At 39.1% G+C, this 20,087-nt stretch overlaps 1 protein-coding gene across 3 annotated transcripts in view; it reads left to right on the top strand.

Moving 5' to 3' along the window:
- LOC127658405 (neuroligin-2-like) overlaps window positions 1-20,087 on the top strand; it is a 257,469-nt gene that overhangs the window by 153,039 nt on the left and 84,343 nt on the right. For 2 of the 3 annotated variants that reach the window (XM_052147681.1, XM_052147688.1), the window contains one exon: window positions 246-299. The exons of the other annotated variant lie outside the window; for it this stretch is intronic. In XM_052147681.1, the coding sequence (XP_052003641.1) occupies window positions 246-299 (54 nt within the window). The remainder of the gene's footprint in view (window positions 1-245; window positions 300-20,087) is intronic. 3 annotated transcript variants of the gene reach the window in all.

The raw sequence follows: 20,087 nt of genomic DNA, 5'->3' as shown, positions 1-20,087 counted from the left end.
TGATCTTGTGGAAGATTTGTGTCTTTCTTGTGTTTATGATGCTTTTTGTTGTTTTTTCCTTTTTTTTTTTTTTTTTTTTGTCACCTTTTGAAAATGACAACAGTAACCTCTTGCTGCTTTCTTGTTTTTTTTTTTTTTTTTTTTTTTTGCTCTTTCTTGTTTTCTTTTTGATTTTTCTCTCACCACAGTAATCTTTTTTGAATTTTCTCTTTTCTCTTTTTCCCTCCTTTTTGTCTTAACCCTAGGTCCACTCACAAAAAAACTTGATGAGTCAACACTGAACCGGCCACGAGATGAAGGTATTTTTGTTGCATGTTTTTCCTTTTTTCTTGTCTTTTCAAAAAGAATCTTTTTTCTTCTTCTTTTTTTATATAAAGAAAAAAGCCTTTCATTGGTCATGATGAAAAGTATATGAATAATTTGTGCATACTGTATATGTGTGTAAATGTCTGTGTGGAATGAGGTGAAAACATTCTCATATGATTTTGGAGGGCACTCAATCAACTGCTCACTGTTGTAGATCATAGTAGCAACATTTTTAAGAAAAAAACCCTGTACCTTCATTAACTAAAAGGAGAATAGTGGTTTTGAAATGTAACACCCAGACAGTGCTGTCTGAAGTACAATTTTATAGCTTCTCTCAGGAGGCGGTTGCTTTTATTATGTTTTTCGAGACTTGGAGTGATTATTAGGCTTAAAACTTATCTCCAACTCTCACAAAGACAAAGAGGTGTTTTCTCCATGTTTTATCAGCACAAGTTGTTCTCTGAATGTGGTTGTAAAGACCAGGCAATACATCTAAGAAATAAAATGGGCCAGTGGCTAGAGGAAAGCCAGAAAAACACAAATACACACACGTGGATCAGCACGTGTTGTCATATTTTATCTTGGACATGGTTATTAGGCTAATGGTTATTTCGACTCCTTTCTTAAAAAGATCCTATGGAACGAACGTATGTTTTTTGCCATGATGTTCTTTTGTTTGGGAATGAAACAGCAATTGGGTTTAGAAAGCTTTCAGAGTGTTCCTCCATTTTTCTATCTCCATTTGCAATTTGACACTGTCCCTAACTCAGTGTTTTTACTATGTTGATGAATTGCTGGTTGGATCCTTGAAAGCTTGTGGCCTTTCTGGAACTGAATTGCGGACTCACTCAGTACATAAGAAATAATCCATTCATGACTGCTCTGCCATTATTGGATGATGGGGGAAATTTCACCCACAAATATTTGATAATCTGTAATGATTATAAGTGTGTTTGTACTTCTGTGTTTTTAAATTCTTTTTTTTACTACTGTGTTTTCTGTGTTTGTTTTAATATGTCTTTGTATGTGTATGTGTGTGTGTATACTTTATGTGTGTTAGGTCAGGTCTTTGGAGGAAGTGTTATTTGTGAACAAGGAAGTGTTAAGCCCTGCGCTGAAAACAGGATTGATTTTTGTTGAGGCAGAGAGTGTCACGTATTAGTACGATGGTGTGTGTGTGTGTGTGTGTGTGTGTGTGTGTGTGTGGGTGGGTGGTTTTGGGTGGTTTACAAGGAAATTGTTTTCAGGTTACAAACTGGTAATTACAAGGGCATTATGCTATAAATGTGGTTTATGAGGACATTTGTAGTGTCCTCATAATTAAAATCGCTTAAAAACATACTAAACAATGTTTTTTTGAAAATGTAAAAATGCAGAAAGTTTTTTGTTAGAGTTAGGTTTAGGGGTAGGGTTAGGGTATATAATCTATATAGATGTTGTGTCGAATTAAGTGATGCAAGGGGTCTTTCTGGGACACCAAATATACAAGTTCACCAATGTTTCACTCACCTCTGTCAGCGAGAAGGATTGCTATTGGATCTACGGCGTGTTTCCAGCTGGCGTTCTCTCTCTCTGCACGCTGTGCAGTCTACGCCCCTGGGCTCTTTGACAGCGCAGAGTGTTCTCCTCCTAAAAGAGTTTGATTTCTCTAAAAGAGTTAGATTTTTCCACTCACAAAAGAGCAATACACAGCGGTGTTGAATGTCCTTTTCAGGACGCGTCTTTTTTAAGATGCATTTCCGCCCCTGTGTTGTTCCTGGATGTGGTCGATTTCTCTCCAAGACCGACGGCCATAGACGCTGCCTCGTGTGCCTGGGCAGCGATCACACTGAGGCAACGTTCGTGGATGGCTCATATACTCATTGCGAGAACATGACCATGCAGCATTGCTGTCGAGGCTCTCCTTCCTCAAGGTGAATGCCACTTCGTCGCTCCTTCTTCCCAAGAGATTGAGGACGACCCGGCTGGCGATATGGGGATAATGACGGGCTCGGTTTCGTCGGGTAAATCCCCACGAACCACCCGCCCCCCTTCACGCTCGCTTGCTTCTGTCCGAGCTCGGGATGAGTGCTGCTCGCCTCACAGCCAGCCGGCATTCTCCCTTGAGCCCCTGGACTTGGATGATGACATCGCAGCTGCATCGGAGAGCGTCCAGGCGTCTGACTGCCTTTGGGCCAGCCCGCCCAGTCTGAGGCAGATGCTCAGATGGCTGACATGCTTGCCCGGGCTGCCGTGAGCGTGGGCTTGGACTTGGACTGGAACCCTCCGTCCTCCCCACAGCCTTCGTGGCTTGATGACTTGTACCTCGGCTCCGGGCGCCACTCACATCCAGCCCCCCCCCCTTTTACTGTCCGTAACCGACCCCTCTGCTTGTCCGCTCTCACTACCCTGGATGGCGGGGCGGTCCACGGGTGCACGGAATTCCCCCAGGGTGGTTGCGATCCACCTGTGTCCCGAGAACACCACCACCTGGCGGGATCGCCCGGTACTCCCCTCCAGAGCCTGTAGGATGACATCATCATTGACCTCCAAAGCCTACAGTGCCACCGGACAGGCCACCTCCGCCCTGCCTGCCACGGCTCTCCTGCAGTTCCATCAAGCCAAGACACTTAAAGATCTGCACCTGGGTAGTCCCGACCCCGACGTGCTGCAGGAATGTCGGGGTTGAACGTCGGGGTCGCACTACCGTGCGCGCCGAGAAAACCAGCGCCTTACGAGCAGAGATCACGACCCTGCTCCTCAAGGATGCGATAGAGCCCGTCCATCCAGCCGAGATGGAGAAGGGTTTCTACAGCCCTTACTTCATCATACCCAAAAAAAAGTGGTGGGTTGTGACCAATCTTGGACCTGCGAGTTCTCAACCGGGCCTTATACAGACTCCTGTTCAAAATGCTCACGCAGAAACAGACTCTTACCTGTGTTCGACAGCTAGATTGGTTCGCGGCGGTAGACCTGAAGGACGCGTATTCCACGTCTCCATTCTGCCTCGACACGACCCTCCTTACGGTTCGCGTTCGAAGTCCAGGTATATCAGTACAATGTCCTCCCTTTTGGCCTGTGCCTGTCCCTTCACGTCTTCAAGAAGATCGCAGAGGCAGCTCTTGCCCTGCTAAGGGAAGTGGGCATCCGCATACTCAACAACCTCGATGACTGGCTCATCCTGGCTCACACTCGAGAGTTACTGTGCGCTCACAGGGACCAGGTGCTCAGGCACCTCAGCCATCTAGGGCTTCAGGTCAACTTGGAAAAGAGCAAGCTCGTCCCGTTTCAGAGCATCTCTTTTCTCGGCATGGAGTTAGACTTAGTCTCAATGACAGGCCGTCTCACCAACAAGCACGCTCTGTCAGTGCTCAGGTGCCTCGCTCTCTTCGAGCCCTGCATAGCAGTTCCTCTAAAACAATTCCAGAGGCTTCTGGGGCATATGGCATCCTCAGCCGCAGCTGCGCCGCTCGGGTTGATGCATATGAGACCGCTTCAGCACTGACTACAGACTCGAGTCCCGAGATGAGCATGGCGCCACGGCACATACCATGTGACAATCACCACTTCTTGCCGTCAGACTTTCAACCCTTGGACAGACCTCTGCTTTCTGCTGACCGGAGTCCCCTTGCAGCAAGTGTCCAGACGTGACGTGGTAACCACAGATGCCTCTTGATAGGGTTGGGGTGCCGTGTGCAACGGGCACGCTGCCGCTGGCCCCTGGAAAGAACCCCAGCAGTGTTGGCACATCAACTGCCTAGAGTTGTTGGCTGTATCTCTTGCCCTACGGAGGTTTCTCCCACTAATCCGGGGCAAACATGTCTTGATCTATTCAGACAGCAACGCGATGGTAGCGTACATAAATCACCAAGGCGGTGTGTGCTCTCGTCATATGTCACAACTTGCCAGCCATCTCCTCCTTTGGAGTCAGCCGCAACTCAGGTCGCTGCGCGCCACTCACATCCCTGGCAACCGCAACACACCGGCGGATTCTCTGTCGAGGCAGGTTTTGCCCAGCGGAGAGTGGAGGCTCCACCCCCAGGTGGTCCAGCTGATATGGGACCAATTCGGCAAGGCACAGATAGATCTCTTTGCCTCCCAAGAAAACTCCCACTGCCCGCTCTGGTACTTCCTGACAGGAGCTCCTCTCGGGACAGACGCGCTGGCACACAACTGGCTCCGGGGGCTGCGCAAGTACGCATTTCCTTCAGTGAGCCTTCTTACACTGGTGTTGTGCAAGATAAGGGAGGACGAGGAACAGGATATCCTGGCCCCTTACTGGCCCACCTGGGCCTGGTTCTCGGATCTTACACTCCTCTCTGGAAAATTCCCCTGAGGAAGGACCTTCTTTCTCAGGGACGGGGAACCCTCTGGCACCCACACCCAGACCTCTGGAACCTCCACATCTGGCCCCTGGACGGGATGCGGAAGATCAAGTGGAGCTCCCACCTGCAGTTGTAGACACGATCAACCAAGCCAGAGCTCCCACCAACAGGCAACTGTATCATCTCTTTGGGGGCATTAGGGAGGGCTACGTGCAGCCGACAGCCTCTAGCATGCAGTAGCCTGCGTAACACGGTCAGTGCGTGGCGTTTTTATATGGCACCCCTTGTGTCACTTAATTCGACACAACATCGAGTGAGTGACAGAAGGGGAAAGTCATGGTTACTGTTGGTTACTACTACTGTAAATGGCCGTACCTTATTTTCGGATCCTTGGTGCAAAATCCTGACTGGCAGTCGCTGCCCCACTTCCTTTATACCCATATGTCCGGGACGGGGCATGCAAATTCTGTCTGCCAACTTGACATTGGCCTTTTCTCAGGTTCAGAGGTACGTTTGGTGTCCCAGGAAGACCCCTTGTGTCACTTCATTTGACACAACGTCTCGTTCCTTCCCTCAGAGGTTACAACAGTAACCATGATGTTCGTACAGTATAAAAATCATTTTGTCAATGGAGAGCCCTCATAAGGATAACTGCACTAACGTGTGTGTGTGTGTGTGTGTGTGTGTGTGTGTGTGTGTGTGTGTGTGTGTGTGTGTGTGTGTGTGTGTGTGTGTGTGTGTATGATTAGTTTATGCATCAGCCCAACGGTAGGTCTCCAGACACGATGTGTGTCCATTATTTAAGCTGTGTGTCACATAATTGTCAATGCTCAAATTCACACACACACACACACACACACACACACATGAAATTTACAGTTTCACACTCAACATCTATAAATTGAAAAGCAAACCGTAGTTCTAGCAGGAAGACCTTACACTTTCATTCTGTCAGGCTTCTCATCTAATCACAAAACAGCCTTTTCTTTATAAACCTACACACCTGTCTTTATGTTCACATACTTCCATCTCCACCATTATAGGTCCCGTCCTGGGTGGGGGTAAGCTCCGCTCGCTTGCCATCATCACCTCCGGCAGGATGTGACAGTTCAAGCAAGTATCTGAGCGCTGAACCATAGGTTGGGGCTTACACCAAATATTAGAAGTTTATCTACATTCATAATAATTCCAATCACACAGAGTCTTTTCTGATAGAACTTAGAAATTGAGCAGAATGTTAAATATTTCTTATTAATTTTACTTCATACCTTTTCTTTGTTATACATTTTTGCAAATCCAAATTTTATTTAAAATTTTAATTCAATTTTGAATCACAGATTTTCAATGACTGTTTAAATGCCTGTTTTCACCTGGCATTGAAAATGTGTCTCGGGTGATCCGATCACATGTGGTCAGTGTGACAAAGCAGAAAGAATGTCATTTGTGATTACTCAATATTCAGCCATATTGGCTAATTAACAGAAGTGGTTAATCGGTTTTGCTTATGTCAATTCTTAAATCTACCGACAGCTTTGTTTTTTGTTTTTTCAGCAGTAATAACACCATATACTGGAATTATACTAGTTATTTGTTCTGTAGATGTCATTCTAAGCATGACATCCATTGAAAACCCCATTGTTATCACCCACTAATGGTTGTATTCACAAACAAATAAGAATTTGACACAACTACACAATTTACTTCTAAATTCCAATAGAGCTTTAGCATTTAGCATATAGGTACTGATCTTAATTTCCTACTTAGTCTTTCATGGATGGTTACCCTGATTTACAAAATAGATTAGCACAAGCAAAACTCCAGCAAAACTGCAGGAAAAAGAAATCAGCTGCTGATTGGTTGGGGGAATTAACATGCTTCAATCAGAGACCAAGGGTGCAAAAAGCTAGATTGTTTTGTCATTGCACAACATGGGATGATAGTTAACAACTCCATCTTATTTCAGTCAGGCATAAACTGTTGTGACTGCGGGAGTAGAAATGTCCTCATGGTGTCTGAAGGAATGACAAATGACGACAAACGTAGTTTGTATCTGCACGTAAATCTGCACAAATGGGGGATGATCTAACAGCATTAAGATTTATTTGTGTATCTTTAGCTTAGCTGAAAGGGACTTCTGTCAGAGTTTACCTCCAGATTTAGTAAATTGTTTTATAACTGAGAATTGTATCAGTATTTTGAGATATTTCCAGGTTTTTCATGTAAAATGTTAGGTAATTAGTACTATAACATATTTACAGTTGTGGCCAAAAATATTGGCACCCTTGATAAATACCAGCAAAGAAGGCTGTGGAAAAAATCTGCATTGTTTATCCTTGTGATCGTTCATTAAAAAAGAATCACAAAAATCTAACCGTTAATTGAATTAAAACAATTGCAACAGGGGAAATATCTCATTATTAAATAAACATTTTTCTCCAAAATGCATTGGCCATAATTATTGGCACCCTTTTATTCAATACTTTTTGCAACCTCCACTTGCCAAGATAACAGCTCTGAGTCTTCTCTTTAAATGCTTAATGAGGTTGGAGAACACTTGGCAAGGGATCTGAGATCATTGCTCCATACAAAATCTATACAGATCCTTCAAATTCAGAGGGTCATGCTGGTGGACTCTTCAGTTCACCCCCAAATTTTCTACTAGGTTCAGGTCAGGGGACTGGGATGGCCATGGCAGAACCTTGATTTTGTGGTCAGTGAATGATTTTTGTGTTGATTTGATGTTTGTTTTGGATCATTGTCCTGTTGGAAGATCCAACCAGGGCCCATTGTAAGCTTTCTTTTGATTTTTTATCAGTTGGTATTTGAATGAGTCCATAATGCCATGTATCTGAACAAGATGTCCAGGACCTCTGGCAGAAAAACAGCCCCACAAAATGCCAAAAATCTCTTTTTGTGGTTTCATCTGACCATAGAACCTGGTCGCATTTGAAGTTCCAGTAGTGTCTGGCAAACTGAAGATGCTTGAGTTTGTTGTTGCATGAGGGCAGAGGCTTATTTTCTTGAAACCCTCCCAAACAACTTGTGGGGATGTAGGTGATGTCTGATATTTATTTTTGATTTTTTTTACATTCTGACCCCAAGACCCAACTAATTTCTGCAATTCTCCAGCTGTGAATCTTGGAGATTCTTTAGCCACTTGAACCATTCTCCTCACTGTGCATGGAGACAATGTCGACACCTCCTTTTCCAGGAAGATTCTTAAGATCTCGATTTGATTGGAAATTGTTAATTATTCCCCTGATTGTGTAAATGGGCATTTTCAATGCTTTGGCTGTTTTCTTATAGCCCCCTCCCATTTTGTGAAGCTCAACAACCTTTTACCACACAACAGAATTATATTTTTTAGTCTAACCCACTGTGATTGAGAGAATTTGTCATGTTCCTAGTCAACCAGGTGCACTAAAACATTTAACATATTAATGGGAATATAATTCTGATATATTTTACTCATCTAGGGATGGCAATAATTGTGGCCAATGTGTTTTGGAGAAAAATACTTGTTTAATAATGAGATTTTCCCCCTCTTTCAGTTAAAGGATTGTTTTTTGTGAATTTTCTGAATGAAAGATTAAAAGGATAAACAAGGCAGATTTATTTTCCCAGCCAATATTTTTGGTCACCACTGTATAGGTCAGTGTTGGGGATTATGTAGTCTCAGTCTCAGATGGCAAACCCACAAGTTCACTATCCGTCTAATGCAAATTGCAAACAAAACATTAGTTTTGTTTGAGGCACTTAGCAAGTAAACAGTCTGCACCAAATATCAGCATTGTACTCTACTTAGAGACTCTACACATTTCCCACTTTTTCTCTCTATGTTTAATGCGCAGTTATTCACAGAGACTGCTGCATCATTATTAAAATTATTATTTCTTTCACAATGGTCATTCTTTGTGGTAAATAATATATATCTCAGATAATCCCGCCCCAAAACGGCATGCGGGATCAATATACTGTAAGCTATGACTGATCGCTTTACAAGTCAGTCAGACCTATTCCTGTCTAAGTGGATGTTTGGCTTGAATAAACTGCATTATGACCCAGACGTTTTGCAATTTAGCCAAAGGTCTGGCAATGTGAGACTAGGGAGTAACTAGCTAAAAGTGAAATTACATCAGTGTTTTTAAGTCACATTGTATGACACATGATCAATCTGAGATAATTATTAAACACACTCTCATAACCTCTCAAGTAGTGTGGGGAATTCCTATTCAATTTTGTAAATCTGTTTTGAATGGTTTATATCAATTAACTATTCACCAATCAAATAAATGATTTGCAGATTAATTTGTGTCTCTGCAAAGAAATATATCCTTTTCTTTTTTGTTGTGAAATATTTAGTTAGATGCTGCTATTCATCACTTTGCGTTTGACTCGTTACATAAATAAAACTTTGTTCCCTTAAATAGCTTCAATGGGCCTCATTCATGAAACACGAGCAGATCAAAAAGTTTGAAAAGTCATGAACGTTTTTGTTTTTCTAAACCGTTAGTCAGTACGAAACAAAATTTACACCTGCTCCTGTCCATGTGTAAATTGTGCGTAAGACATCTGAACTAGGGGTGTATAAAATATATTATCATATCGTATCAAACGATACAACACTCACTAAACAATAACATATGTATCGTACGATACATAAACAAACACATTATAGTGTAATTCAAACCAAGCAGCACAACACTGAGAGCTACAAACTAATCTCCTCCGCAGTGAGGGGCGCTTACAGGAAAAACAGAGCAACATATCTACAGTACATAAGTGAGAAGATCAATGGCAAATGTTGATCTTCAGTTCTTATTAGTTTTTCTCAACAATCAAATAAAATAAATGCAGTGCTGTTGTTTAAGTTACTAAGAGCTCTGCTTTGTAATGCCAATGTCAGACACTTTTGTGGCATTTATGCAAAAGACATTTATGACGAATCCTTGAATAAGTTTAAGCGATACATTTGTGGGTGCTCGCATCCTATTGTATTGTATCGTGAGGCTATGCATCATATCGTATCATGAAATTTGTGTATCGTTACATGCCTAATCTGAATGTGTGTTCTTTCAGACAAACTGCCATGACTAGCTATATTTTGATTTAATTTAAATTAAATAAGTAATGAAAAAATTATTAATAATTAGATGAGTGAAATTAACCTTAAAAAGTAACAAATAATAAAAAAGTAAAAAAGCTTTTTATTTCGAAACTTTTCTTTTCTGCTTGCATTTATTTTTTTCTAAGAATAGTTTTTTCCAGTAGAAGTTCTTGACATGGGTTTGCGTTTGATTTTCTCGAGAAAATAATAATAATGCGCTCTAACTTGACTTGATGAACTTTTTTTATTATTTGATATAAGCTCTATTATTTTGATTTCATAATTTTTTTATAGGCATCGGTAAATCGCGTTTAGTTGACGTATGGTCAAACCATAAACTTTACCATGGTTAATCCTTTATAGTTCAGGGTTAACACTATAATAGCTCCACTCCATCCCTCAGGTGGGTCTGCCAGTTAAAAGTTTAACTAAATTATGAGCAGCTTGTAGCTTGGCAAGTTTTAAAAATAACTTCCTCAACGCTGATTTCGTGGACGACTTTCCGCCATATTGTTAGCATTCATGTTGCTGCAGTTTTCAATATTTCTGTATGTGTTAGTGTTTTTGTTTGTTTGTTAAGAGATCCACGTAGAAAAGTAACTTTGTTACTGTTCTAACTTTACTTCACCTCCTCAGTAGATGTTTTGTAACCTCTACAGTGTTCAAGACTGTACATACATTCATCATTACAACAGTAGTGCTCTAGAGCTGCCGACACACTCTTGCAGGCAATAGATTTGCTGTCGCATTGCATGCACACATACACTCACACAAACACAGTTGCTGTTGGGTTTGACACATACTGCAGTGTGTGTGTGTGTGTGTGTGTGTGTGTGTGTGTGTGTGTGTGTGTGTGTGTGTCTGATGAAGGTGCTGAGCTGGATCACCAAGAGAGCAATCTGTCATGTTCTCTTGCACTTTGCGAATCCCTCACTCTTTCTTCCTCTCTTTTTCTTGATTTTTCTAAACAAATTTTCTGTTCTCTGCAGCAGATCCTGCCATGTTCCCCCTTAAGCCTCTCATTCTTCTTTTATATTACTCATTTTCTCTATCCAATAGTTACTGAATCTCTCCTTTCTTGCCCTCTTCTCTTTGTGACTTTGTGTGGTGTGTTTGCTCAGAGGGCATTGATGTGTGCTGATGTCTGACTATTTGTGTGATCTATTTCATTAGCAATAGTGCCTTATCTCTGTGATTCCTCATTCACAATGCTTAGCTATACAACTTACAGTGCCCCCTAGGGGCAAAACACCCACATCTGTCCATATATGATACCACAATACAAGATCTACAGGTGTCCTCTTTGTAAGATAGAACAGTGATACCCAACTGGGGGATGCGCTTACACCAGGTGGTGTGTAAGCAGGTTCCAGGGGGTACGCAAAAAGAATCGGATTTTGCTATGTTTAACCTAAAAAAAAAAAAAAAATCATGTGCTTCATTACATGTTTTGCAGCAGTTTAACAGTGAAATGGCCAGTGGGGGGCACCAAAAGGGAGTGAAAGGATGTCGTAATCAGACTAAGGTTTTTAAGGTGAATATTAGACAGAGGTTTAATGAGTAAAACGTACCTCCCAAGCCTAAAACTTTAACCAACACCTAGCCAATAATGTTTTAAAAAAAATCAAATGAGAGATAAACAAAACAGGCACCCTTACTCTAAAACAATAATTAAACCTAACCGATACTGTCCAAAAACACAATACGAAAATGAAAAGCACATTTTCTGAAGCAACCACATCACTTCTATGACACTTTTGTCTACACATGGCAGCTTGCGTGCTTGGCTGGGCTCTAGCTTCAGTCATTTTAGTCCAAAGTCCAACACTCTTATTAGGGAGCTACAACGCATGCTAGACACATTGGAATAATTGTGTAAATGTAGGTGGGTCTGTAATAAAACTGTTAAAATCATTCATTAAATTATGTGTTAAAGTGAAATTGTTTCAATATCATACCATAGCAGTGTGTGAGTATTTGTGTGAAAAGTAAGTGTTTATAAAGTCATAATCAGCCATTGTGAATTTTGTGAAAGTTAATAAATCGCAGGGTTGTTGTAGCGCCTCTAGTGTTAATTTCACCAGGAAACTGTAGAGAAATGAAGAACGGGGCACATAAGAGTCAGTTTGCAAAAGTTTTGTTATAGCAACATTTCTTCAACAGACTAGGCTGAAATTGGAGTTTCATGGATTTTAGTCCATGTCTGTTAGCTTTAAAATTAGTGCTGAGAAAATTACTCTAAAAAAGTAATTCAATACAAATTACTAATTACTACTCTAATATTGTAATCAGATTGCTGACTTTATTGATTACTTCATCGGGATGGTTATCATATTACAAAGTTACTTTCTTAAACACTTTTCACTGAAAAGCTTTTTTTCCTGGTAAACTAATTAAAAACAATAAAAAACATTTGAAAAATGAGTTGTACCTCTCTCCATATATCGCTGCAGTTTTCTGGTGAAATAAACATTAGAAGCACTTCAACAATAAAACGCCGGATGACACTTCACAAACACTTATTTTTCACACAATACTATATTATTACATTAATATTACACTAATATTATACATAAAAACTTTTACTAGAATGAATTACATTATATGAAACCCGGTGCTTTTTAACTCTTGCATTACATAGACAACTACATATACTAAATAGCATGGTAGAGCAACTGATAGATCGTTGGGTTTAGAAAATGTAAGTCTGGGGTTCAAGACCAGGAAAATCACCTGAGTTGACACATGAGCTGAAAATGTCATAGAAGTACCACGCATTGACGTGGCTGCTATAGCCGTTGCATATTTCTTTTTAGGGTTTCAGGGTAAGGATGTTTGTTTAGTTCACCTCACATTTGCTTTTATTACAGTACATTGGTTAGGTTTAGGTGTTGGATGTAGGGTTGTGATGTTGGTTTTGTTCATTTAAATAGAAATAAAAAACATTTCACATTTGCTTTTTATTACACAACTGGTTACGTTTCGGTTAAAGGTTTAGGTTAGGGAGGTAGGTTTTATTCATTTAACATTCCATAGAGCATTGACCTTAAAAACCTTTTTGGGAAAACATTAAACATGCTTTTAGTGCCCCTCAGTGGACATTTCACCAAGAAACTGAAATGATCTGTGTAATTTCATTTTACAAAAATGTTGCTTCAGTCACATCATTTTCATGAGATCAGGCTGCACAAAACAAAGAGACATAATTCATGTTTTAAATGTATTTTACATACAGTATAGTCATTTTATAAATATTTGTAATATTTGTAACTGTTTATTATATATATATGAATGAAAACTGCATACATCAAGCCATTTCATTGACTCTTTAATGACAGAGAATAATAAGAGAGTTTTGCTTGCCTATTTGCTTACCATTATAGTAGAGACAAAGAAAATAAAAGAGAGAGGCTTGACCTACTTATGTCACATCTCAGTCTTAGGGAGCAGGTTGGATGAGCTGAAAGAGAGAGAGAGCGAGAGCTACTGTGCAAGTGTTGATCAAATCACAGTGACATTGTAATAGAATAATGCATGCTTTAATTTCACTAGAAGGCTTTTGAATAGGCATCTTCAAAGAGTGAAACAGCAATGTACTCATAAAATCTACATCCGTTCAAATGTATTGATTTGCAATAAGTATTTCAAGGCATGATAGTGATGTTGTGCTGCTCCTATGCTTTCCTTTCAGGCTGGATTTTAATATTTTCCAAAAGAGAGCTTGTAAAAAATAACGAGGTTCCAGCTCTTTTATGGAGAATCAGACACAAACTGTAAACACAACAGCTTGATTTGTATAGTCATTGATAAAGAGTGGGAATAACGTATGGTACTAGAAAACTTTAGACACATATGTTCAAACTTTATTATTATTATTTACCACAATTTACATTAATAGTAAAGTTATGTATGACATAACACAAATGGAAGTATTAGAATTATGCATTGACCAAAAAGAAATTTCTTCTTTAATTTTAGCTTCTTCAAAGGAGCCACCCTTTGCAGTGTTAACACTCCCAGCATTCTCTCAACCCACTTCATGAGGTATCCACCTGGGTACTGAATTAATTCCTATATATGCTTGGAACTTGTTCAATAAATTCTGTTATAAAATTTGGCACTTTTTATTCATTTAATTATATTTTTCATTTTACTGAATAATAATTTATATATTTTTATATTCTCTGTGTTTTGAACAAACTTATTTAAATTATATAAAGTCAGTCAGAAAAAAAATAATTGTTGTTTCAGCTGAGCTGTGTTTTGGGCTGTGGCCATACAATCGTGCACCAGTAGGTCTTTGTTTAATTATGTAGACTCAGTCAAGGTATGTGGACTATGTGGACCATAAATAGATGTTGTTTGTAACTAATAAAGGATGTGTATAGTTGTATTTACTGTTCGGTTTAATGTTACCCTTGCAATTTTGTTTAAATGATGGTGTTTTATTTTAAGTCATCATCATTGAGATTAGTGTTCCTTTCTAACTAAGGTAAACCTTGTCCTTTACAATTTACCAACTCCTTTTACATTTGTATTTTAATAATAATAATAATAATGAACAAGGTATTATATAATTGTATTATATATTCAATATAATTGAGCTGTTTTAACTTATCTACTCAACTCATATCTACTCAAATGTAGATAAAACATTTCATGCAACAAAAGCCATGTTTTTTTCAGTGTTGGCTGTTTTTATTTCACTCTTCAGCCCAACTCATCTGCAGAGAGTGAGCAAAGCTAAGCAAAGGGTGGATACTCTGGAGCTGAAATATAAGAAAATGAAATTCCTCTATACTTCTGTTACTACTGCTCTGTACTGTACTTATATTTGTATTGTCTCTTGATTTTATGACATTACTATTATTCTAAAATGTGGAAAATTATAATAAAAAAAGATTGAGGATGTATATCTAAACTTTTGACTGGTAGTGTGGCATCAAAATCATTCTTGCACGCTCTACCAAAAATAATCAGATAAACTACAACACTGTATGCCTCAACAATTTCATTGGACTTAAAAAAAGTAAAAAAAAAAATAGTTGGGTTGACTCAACTTAACTTAGTTGTGTTATCTTTGCTTTGACTCAAGTTATATTGATATGAAAACATATATTTATATATGTGTGTGCGCGTGTGTTCGTGTGCGTGTGTGTGTTACGGATGTGTGTGGGAAGCAGGAGAAGGCAGACGGGCGATTCGGATCTAAATGCGGTTTTATTAACATGCAATGAAATAAATAAACACAGGAACAAATAAAAAGTCCACGATGGGAAAATCAAACTAAATACAAAATAAAGTTCAGGAGTACACAAAAACATCAAGGGCAAACATGAACGAACATCAGGAACCATTACACGACAACGACCGCCAGAGACTGAACAAACAACCAGGGTTAAATACACAGACACAATGAAGACTAAACGAGACACAGGTGAGAACAATGATTAGTGCAGGCAGTGAGGGAGGTCGGGACTTGTGGGAAATGTAGTTTATACAAGGACAGTGAAACACGGGGCGGACAACAAGGAAAACGTGACATGGAACGTGATCTGTGGAGAGTGAAACAGAAAACACGGGGCAGACAACACGGGAACGTAACAGTGTGTGTGTGTGTGTTTCTTTCTTTTTTTCCTTTTACTAAATAAGTCTTGTTGAGACAACAGGTAAAACAATTGAAAAAACTTTAATTTAAGAAATGTACACTTGACTTGTTTTGTTCAAATAACATTAATAGTATTAATTAATTAAATAATTTGTAACACTTTTTCACTTCAAGTACAATCTTTTAATTTTAAGGCATTTACAAATTGGATAGCGATCACAGTACGTGATAACTAGTGACCTCCACACTTGTTACACACTAATGGTTACAATCCACAAACATCATTAAGTAAAATGATGAGCTCTGAACTTCATCACATAACTATAAACTAACATTGATGAAACAACAATAACCGCCTAGATAAAGTCTGCAAACAGCAAACAATAAGCTTGTAAAACTAACCATAAAAATGTATTTATACCACAAAGTTTGTTTAGACAAATTTGCTAAGTTACTTGGGACAACATTTATGGTGATATTTTTTGTCTATCATATGTTTAGATTCAAATCCATTTACATTTCTCAGTATTGAAAATTTTGATATTTTATTTGAGTAAAAATTGGAGCGTTATCTAGAAATATGTTTGCCAGTCATTGACAGAATTTAGGTAATTTAACCAACAGCACATGGCAATAGGTTTTCCCTGAAACTCTTTGCTTTGTTGAATTACTGTATTTTCTCAATACAGAACATCATGTGTGCTCAGTCATTGTCTTGCACAGAATGCTTTGTTGTTTCTGGTTTACTAGTCAGTGATGCCTCTCTCTCGTCAACAGACCAGACAGCGGTACTTTTCACAGCGGTTTTCTGTAATCTAAATGAGAGGAGGATGAAGAAAGGTTTAATGAGCCTCGCCCAGTCAAGCACCTCACCATTCACATTCCCCCTGAACACACTGCCAATTAGATGAGGCTTACTGGGGTGAGGGGAAGTTTATGGAGAAGGGCCTTAACAAGGTTAAATTAGGACACTCTTTCCAAACACACACACACACACACATACATTTACACAACAGCGGCCAAGAGAGTCCAGTCTATTATTGTTCTTTTTGCCATTATCCTGAAATAAACAAGAGAGAGCGTGCAAGTGAGAAAGGCAGAGAGCTGAGTATTGAGGATGGAGAAAGAAAGAGAGTGGAACGAGGGTAAAAAAATAAGGAGCGAGAATGAGATTGAAAAACGAGGCTTTCATTTGTGCTTTCTGTGTAATAGTTCATGTGTGTGGTCACATCAGATGTGTGTGTGGCTGCTGGTTGTCAGTGATTGATCCTCTTTAAATAAAAACAAATCAAATCAACTTAATTTCAGCATGCTATTTTGGAACCCCTGCAAGATGTTGAGAGAGAGAAAGAGAGGCTACTGTAGAGTGATAGCATAAGAAAGATTAAAGAGAGAAGAATGCTCTGAGCACTGAAACATTAAAAAGCAGTGGCAGGAGAGGAAAGGGAAATTCATAAAAATAAAAAAGCAAGATGGGGAAAAATTAAAACAAGTGTTCTTGCAAGAAGGAAAGAGTCCATAAGTCCCATTATATGAGATGAAACATAGAGAGAGAGAGAGAGAGGAAGGAAGGGAGGGAGGGAGGGAGGGGCAGAGATGGCAAACAAGAATAGTTGTCTTGTTTCTGTGGTTGTGGAAGGTAAGGCTGTTGGGATAGAAGGATAGGAAGGTCTTTGTTTTGGTGAAAAGACCCTTCTCTCTTGCTTCTTCTATATATTTGACTACCTCCCCCCTTTCTTTTCATATAAGGAATGTGATTGGGGATTCCTCTCTATTAATTTCAAAGATAATTAGACCACAGTCACACACAGACATAAAGGGACCTTTAAATTGGCTGCAATGCTTAAGTTATTTTAAGAAAATATTTCACCCAAAAAAGAAAATTCATCATTTACTCAACCTCATGTTATTCCAAACCCCTATGACATTCTTCATACATTGGACACAAAAGGAGACACTTAGCAGAGTTTTGATAGTGACCAGTTGCTGCCAAACTCTGAAAAGTACAAAAAAGCACCATAAAAGTAGTTCATTCAACATACATTCCATTTATATTTAAAGGCTTTTAAAGGCAGGTATACAGGTGTGAGATGTGTGAGTGGCGATGCAGATGTGTCGTTGACTGGATAGGTATGTTAAAGGTAGCACTTTGAAGTATTCATAACACTACTGCAGCCTCAGTCTTATCCTACTGAAAGTGCTCTTTACAGTATTGATCCCATGTTTAAGAGGCACTAAGAGACAGTCTGTACCCGAACTGTTGACTGCGCCTCGGCTTATTAGGCAGCCTGTAAATGATCAGTCCCTCAAACGCCGGCTTTCTGGTCCTTCAGAACCACTCAGCTCATCTCCTTATTATAAACTCTCTTAGTCTCTGTTTATAAAATGTCCCTCTCTCTTTCTCTCCCTCATACTTGCCATTGCTTAATATGTTTTCTTTCACTTAGTGTAATGTAACATAAGTCTGTTGATATAAAGGGATTGTTCACTAAAAAATTATGTCATCATTTACTCACCATTACGTAATTCCAAATACAAAATTAGAAGTTATGCAGAATGATCAATCTACTCTTTTCCAGACAATGAAATCATACAGTGGCATAGGACTATATCTTCCCTTCTGCCATAGCTCTCAAATCTCATTTGCACTCTCGTATTGTCAAAATTAGCACATAGCAATTGGTCAAGAGATACTCAAGGACCAATGGCATTTGGTGTCACTGATAACAAATCTGACTATGTGCACAGCATATTTGAATATCTGCATACGCAAATGCAATTTTGTTAAGCAAATAATAACTTACATTTTGATATGTTCTTCAGATAAAGCTATGGCTTATATATCCTCAAGGATATATTTGGTAATATTTGACAGTGAGGTTCCATTTGTTAACATTAGTTAAAAACATTAGTTAACATGAACTAAAAATGAACAAGTTTTACCTTTACAGCATTTATTAATCTTGTTTAATATAAATCACAATATAGTAATACATTTTTAGTACATTCTTATCAAAAGCTGCGCATGTTAACATTAGTTAATGCACTATGAACTAACGTGAACACACAATGAACAATTTTGCCCCAACTCTAGAGAAGCAAGGAAAAGCCTGCTGTCAGGCGCAGCCAGAAGGGTGAATAATTATCACTAGACTGTTAGTAGCTGAGATTGTCGTTTGTTTTGTTTTTTTCAGACGGTAAAGAACGTGCTTTCTAACAGATTGATCCAAACTATCAATATCTGATGGTGAAGAACCGATTAATCTTTTCTCCAATTACTCATGGATCCTGTCAATCAAATTTTACACAGTACCACAATAACACCACAGAAAAGCATAAATTGCACTTTCTAACCAAAACTTGTTTGAGTTTACTTTAGTAACACAAAATTTACAAGCAATAGCTACAATGGCATTTGGTACGCAGCATATAAGGAGCGAGGGTCTCAAGTAAGAAATACACTATTATTTTTTAGCACAAGTTTAATTGGATGAGGGCGACAGGAGAATAGAGAAAAGTATTGTCTATGTGGCTGTGTATAATGGATTCAGAGCTAATTAAGTTCACACAAGAGATAGAGGCTTCCCACCATCCAAGGGACATAATGGTAGAATGTGAACATGTTTGCGGTTTCGCACCCACACACATGCAAACACGCTGAACAGTAAACACAAGTTGGTTTCTAATCACCCCATTGTCTCCTTTCTGCATGAGAGAATCAGAGGTGAGCAGAAGAGCCGTTCTATCTCTGCGTGTATTTGTGTGTTTGTAGGTGCGTTAAATTGGTTTATGTTTTTTTAGAGCATTCCTTTTCACACCCTGTCCTACTCTCCCACTTTACTTCAATATTGCTCCTCTTTTCTACTTTCCCAAACCCAGTCAATGACTAAACAGGCAGCGTTTGGTGCATGAAGGTACATCCTTAGGAAACTGGTTTCGAACAGGATTTCAAAGCACCGTAACATCTAATGATTAGTGAGTACTGCTTATTTCTTAGTAGAACTTGAGTCACAAGTTTCATCTCACGCCATTTTTATACTTTCCACCAACCACCAGACAGCACACACAGAATCTTTGACATATCATAGGCTGTGAAGGAAACATATATTCAGCCTTCAAAATAGGGCTATTTGATATCAGAAATCATGGAATTGACTCTACTCCAGACTTTCATACTAATTTCATTGATTTGAAAAAATTAAATTGTGGCAAGGTGAGATCTTACAATAATCAGTGCAATATAAAGCATAATTCACACTATTAATGATTTATATTAGTATGAATGACGAAATATTATGTCACACCCCTAAGAGGAATCCGGTCCCCTGATTTTCGATTCCCTGTGCTTCTGTATCAAAGAATCAATACTTTCTGAAATCAATTTCCAGCCTTCAAAATCTGAAGGAATATAGACAGAATGATACACAAACATTGGATCTGGATGTGCATTTGGCCTCCCAACCTCCATTTACTGCCTGAGAAGGCAGCATTTTTCAGCTTTCAAACACAGCCCATGTTTCTCTGTTTGCTTACAGAACTACTCACCCTCCTGTTGTACGTCCATTTTATGGTACATTTACAGGGTCTGAATGTGAGGACACAAGGACACCAAGGGGGGAAAATAAAAGAACTGGATTTTTTTTTATGGTTATAAGACATAAACAAATTGAGAACTGAAATAAATCCATTAAAAGGGTTTGGGAAAAAGACAGAAGAAGAAAGAAAAACAGTGGTTTTGAAATGAAGCAGAAAACACAGACAG

This window comes from Xyrauchen texanus, chromosome 2 (genome assembly GCF_025860055.1).
Source record: "Xyrauchen texanus isolate HMW12.3.18 chromosome 2, RBS_HiC_50CHRs, whole genome shotgun sequence".
In the NCBI taxonomy this organism is placed as follows: domain Eukaryota; kingdom Metazoa; phylum Chordata; class Actinopteri; order Cypriniformes; family Catostomidae; genus Xyrauchen; species Xyrauchen texanus.
The sequence above is the reverse complement of the archived record's forward strand: the minus strand, read 5'-3'. Positions and strand labels throughout refer to the sequence as shown.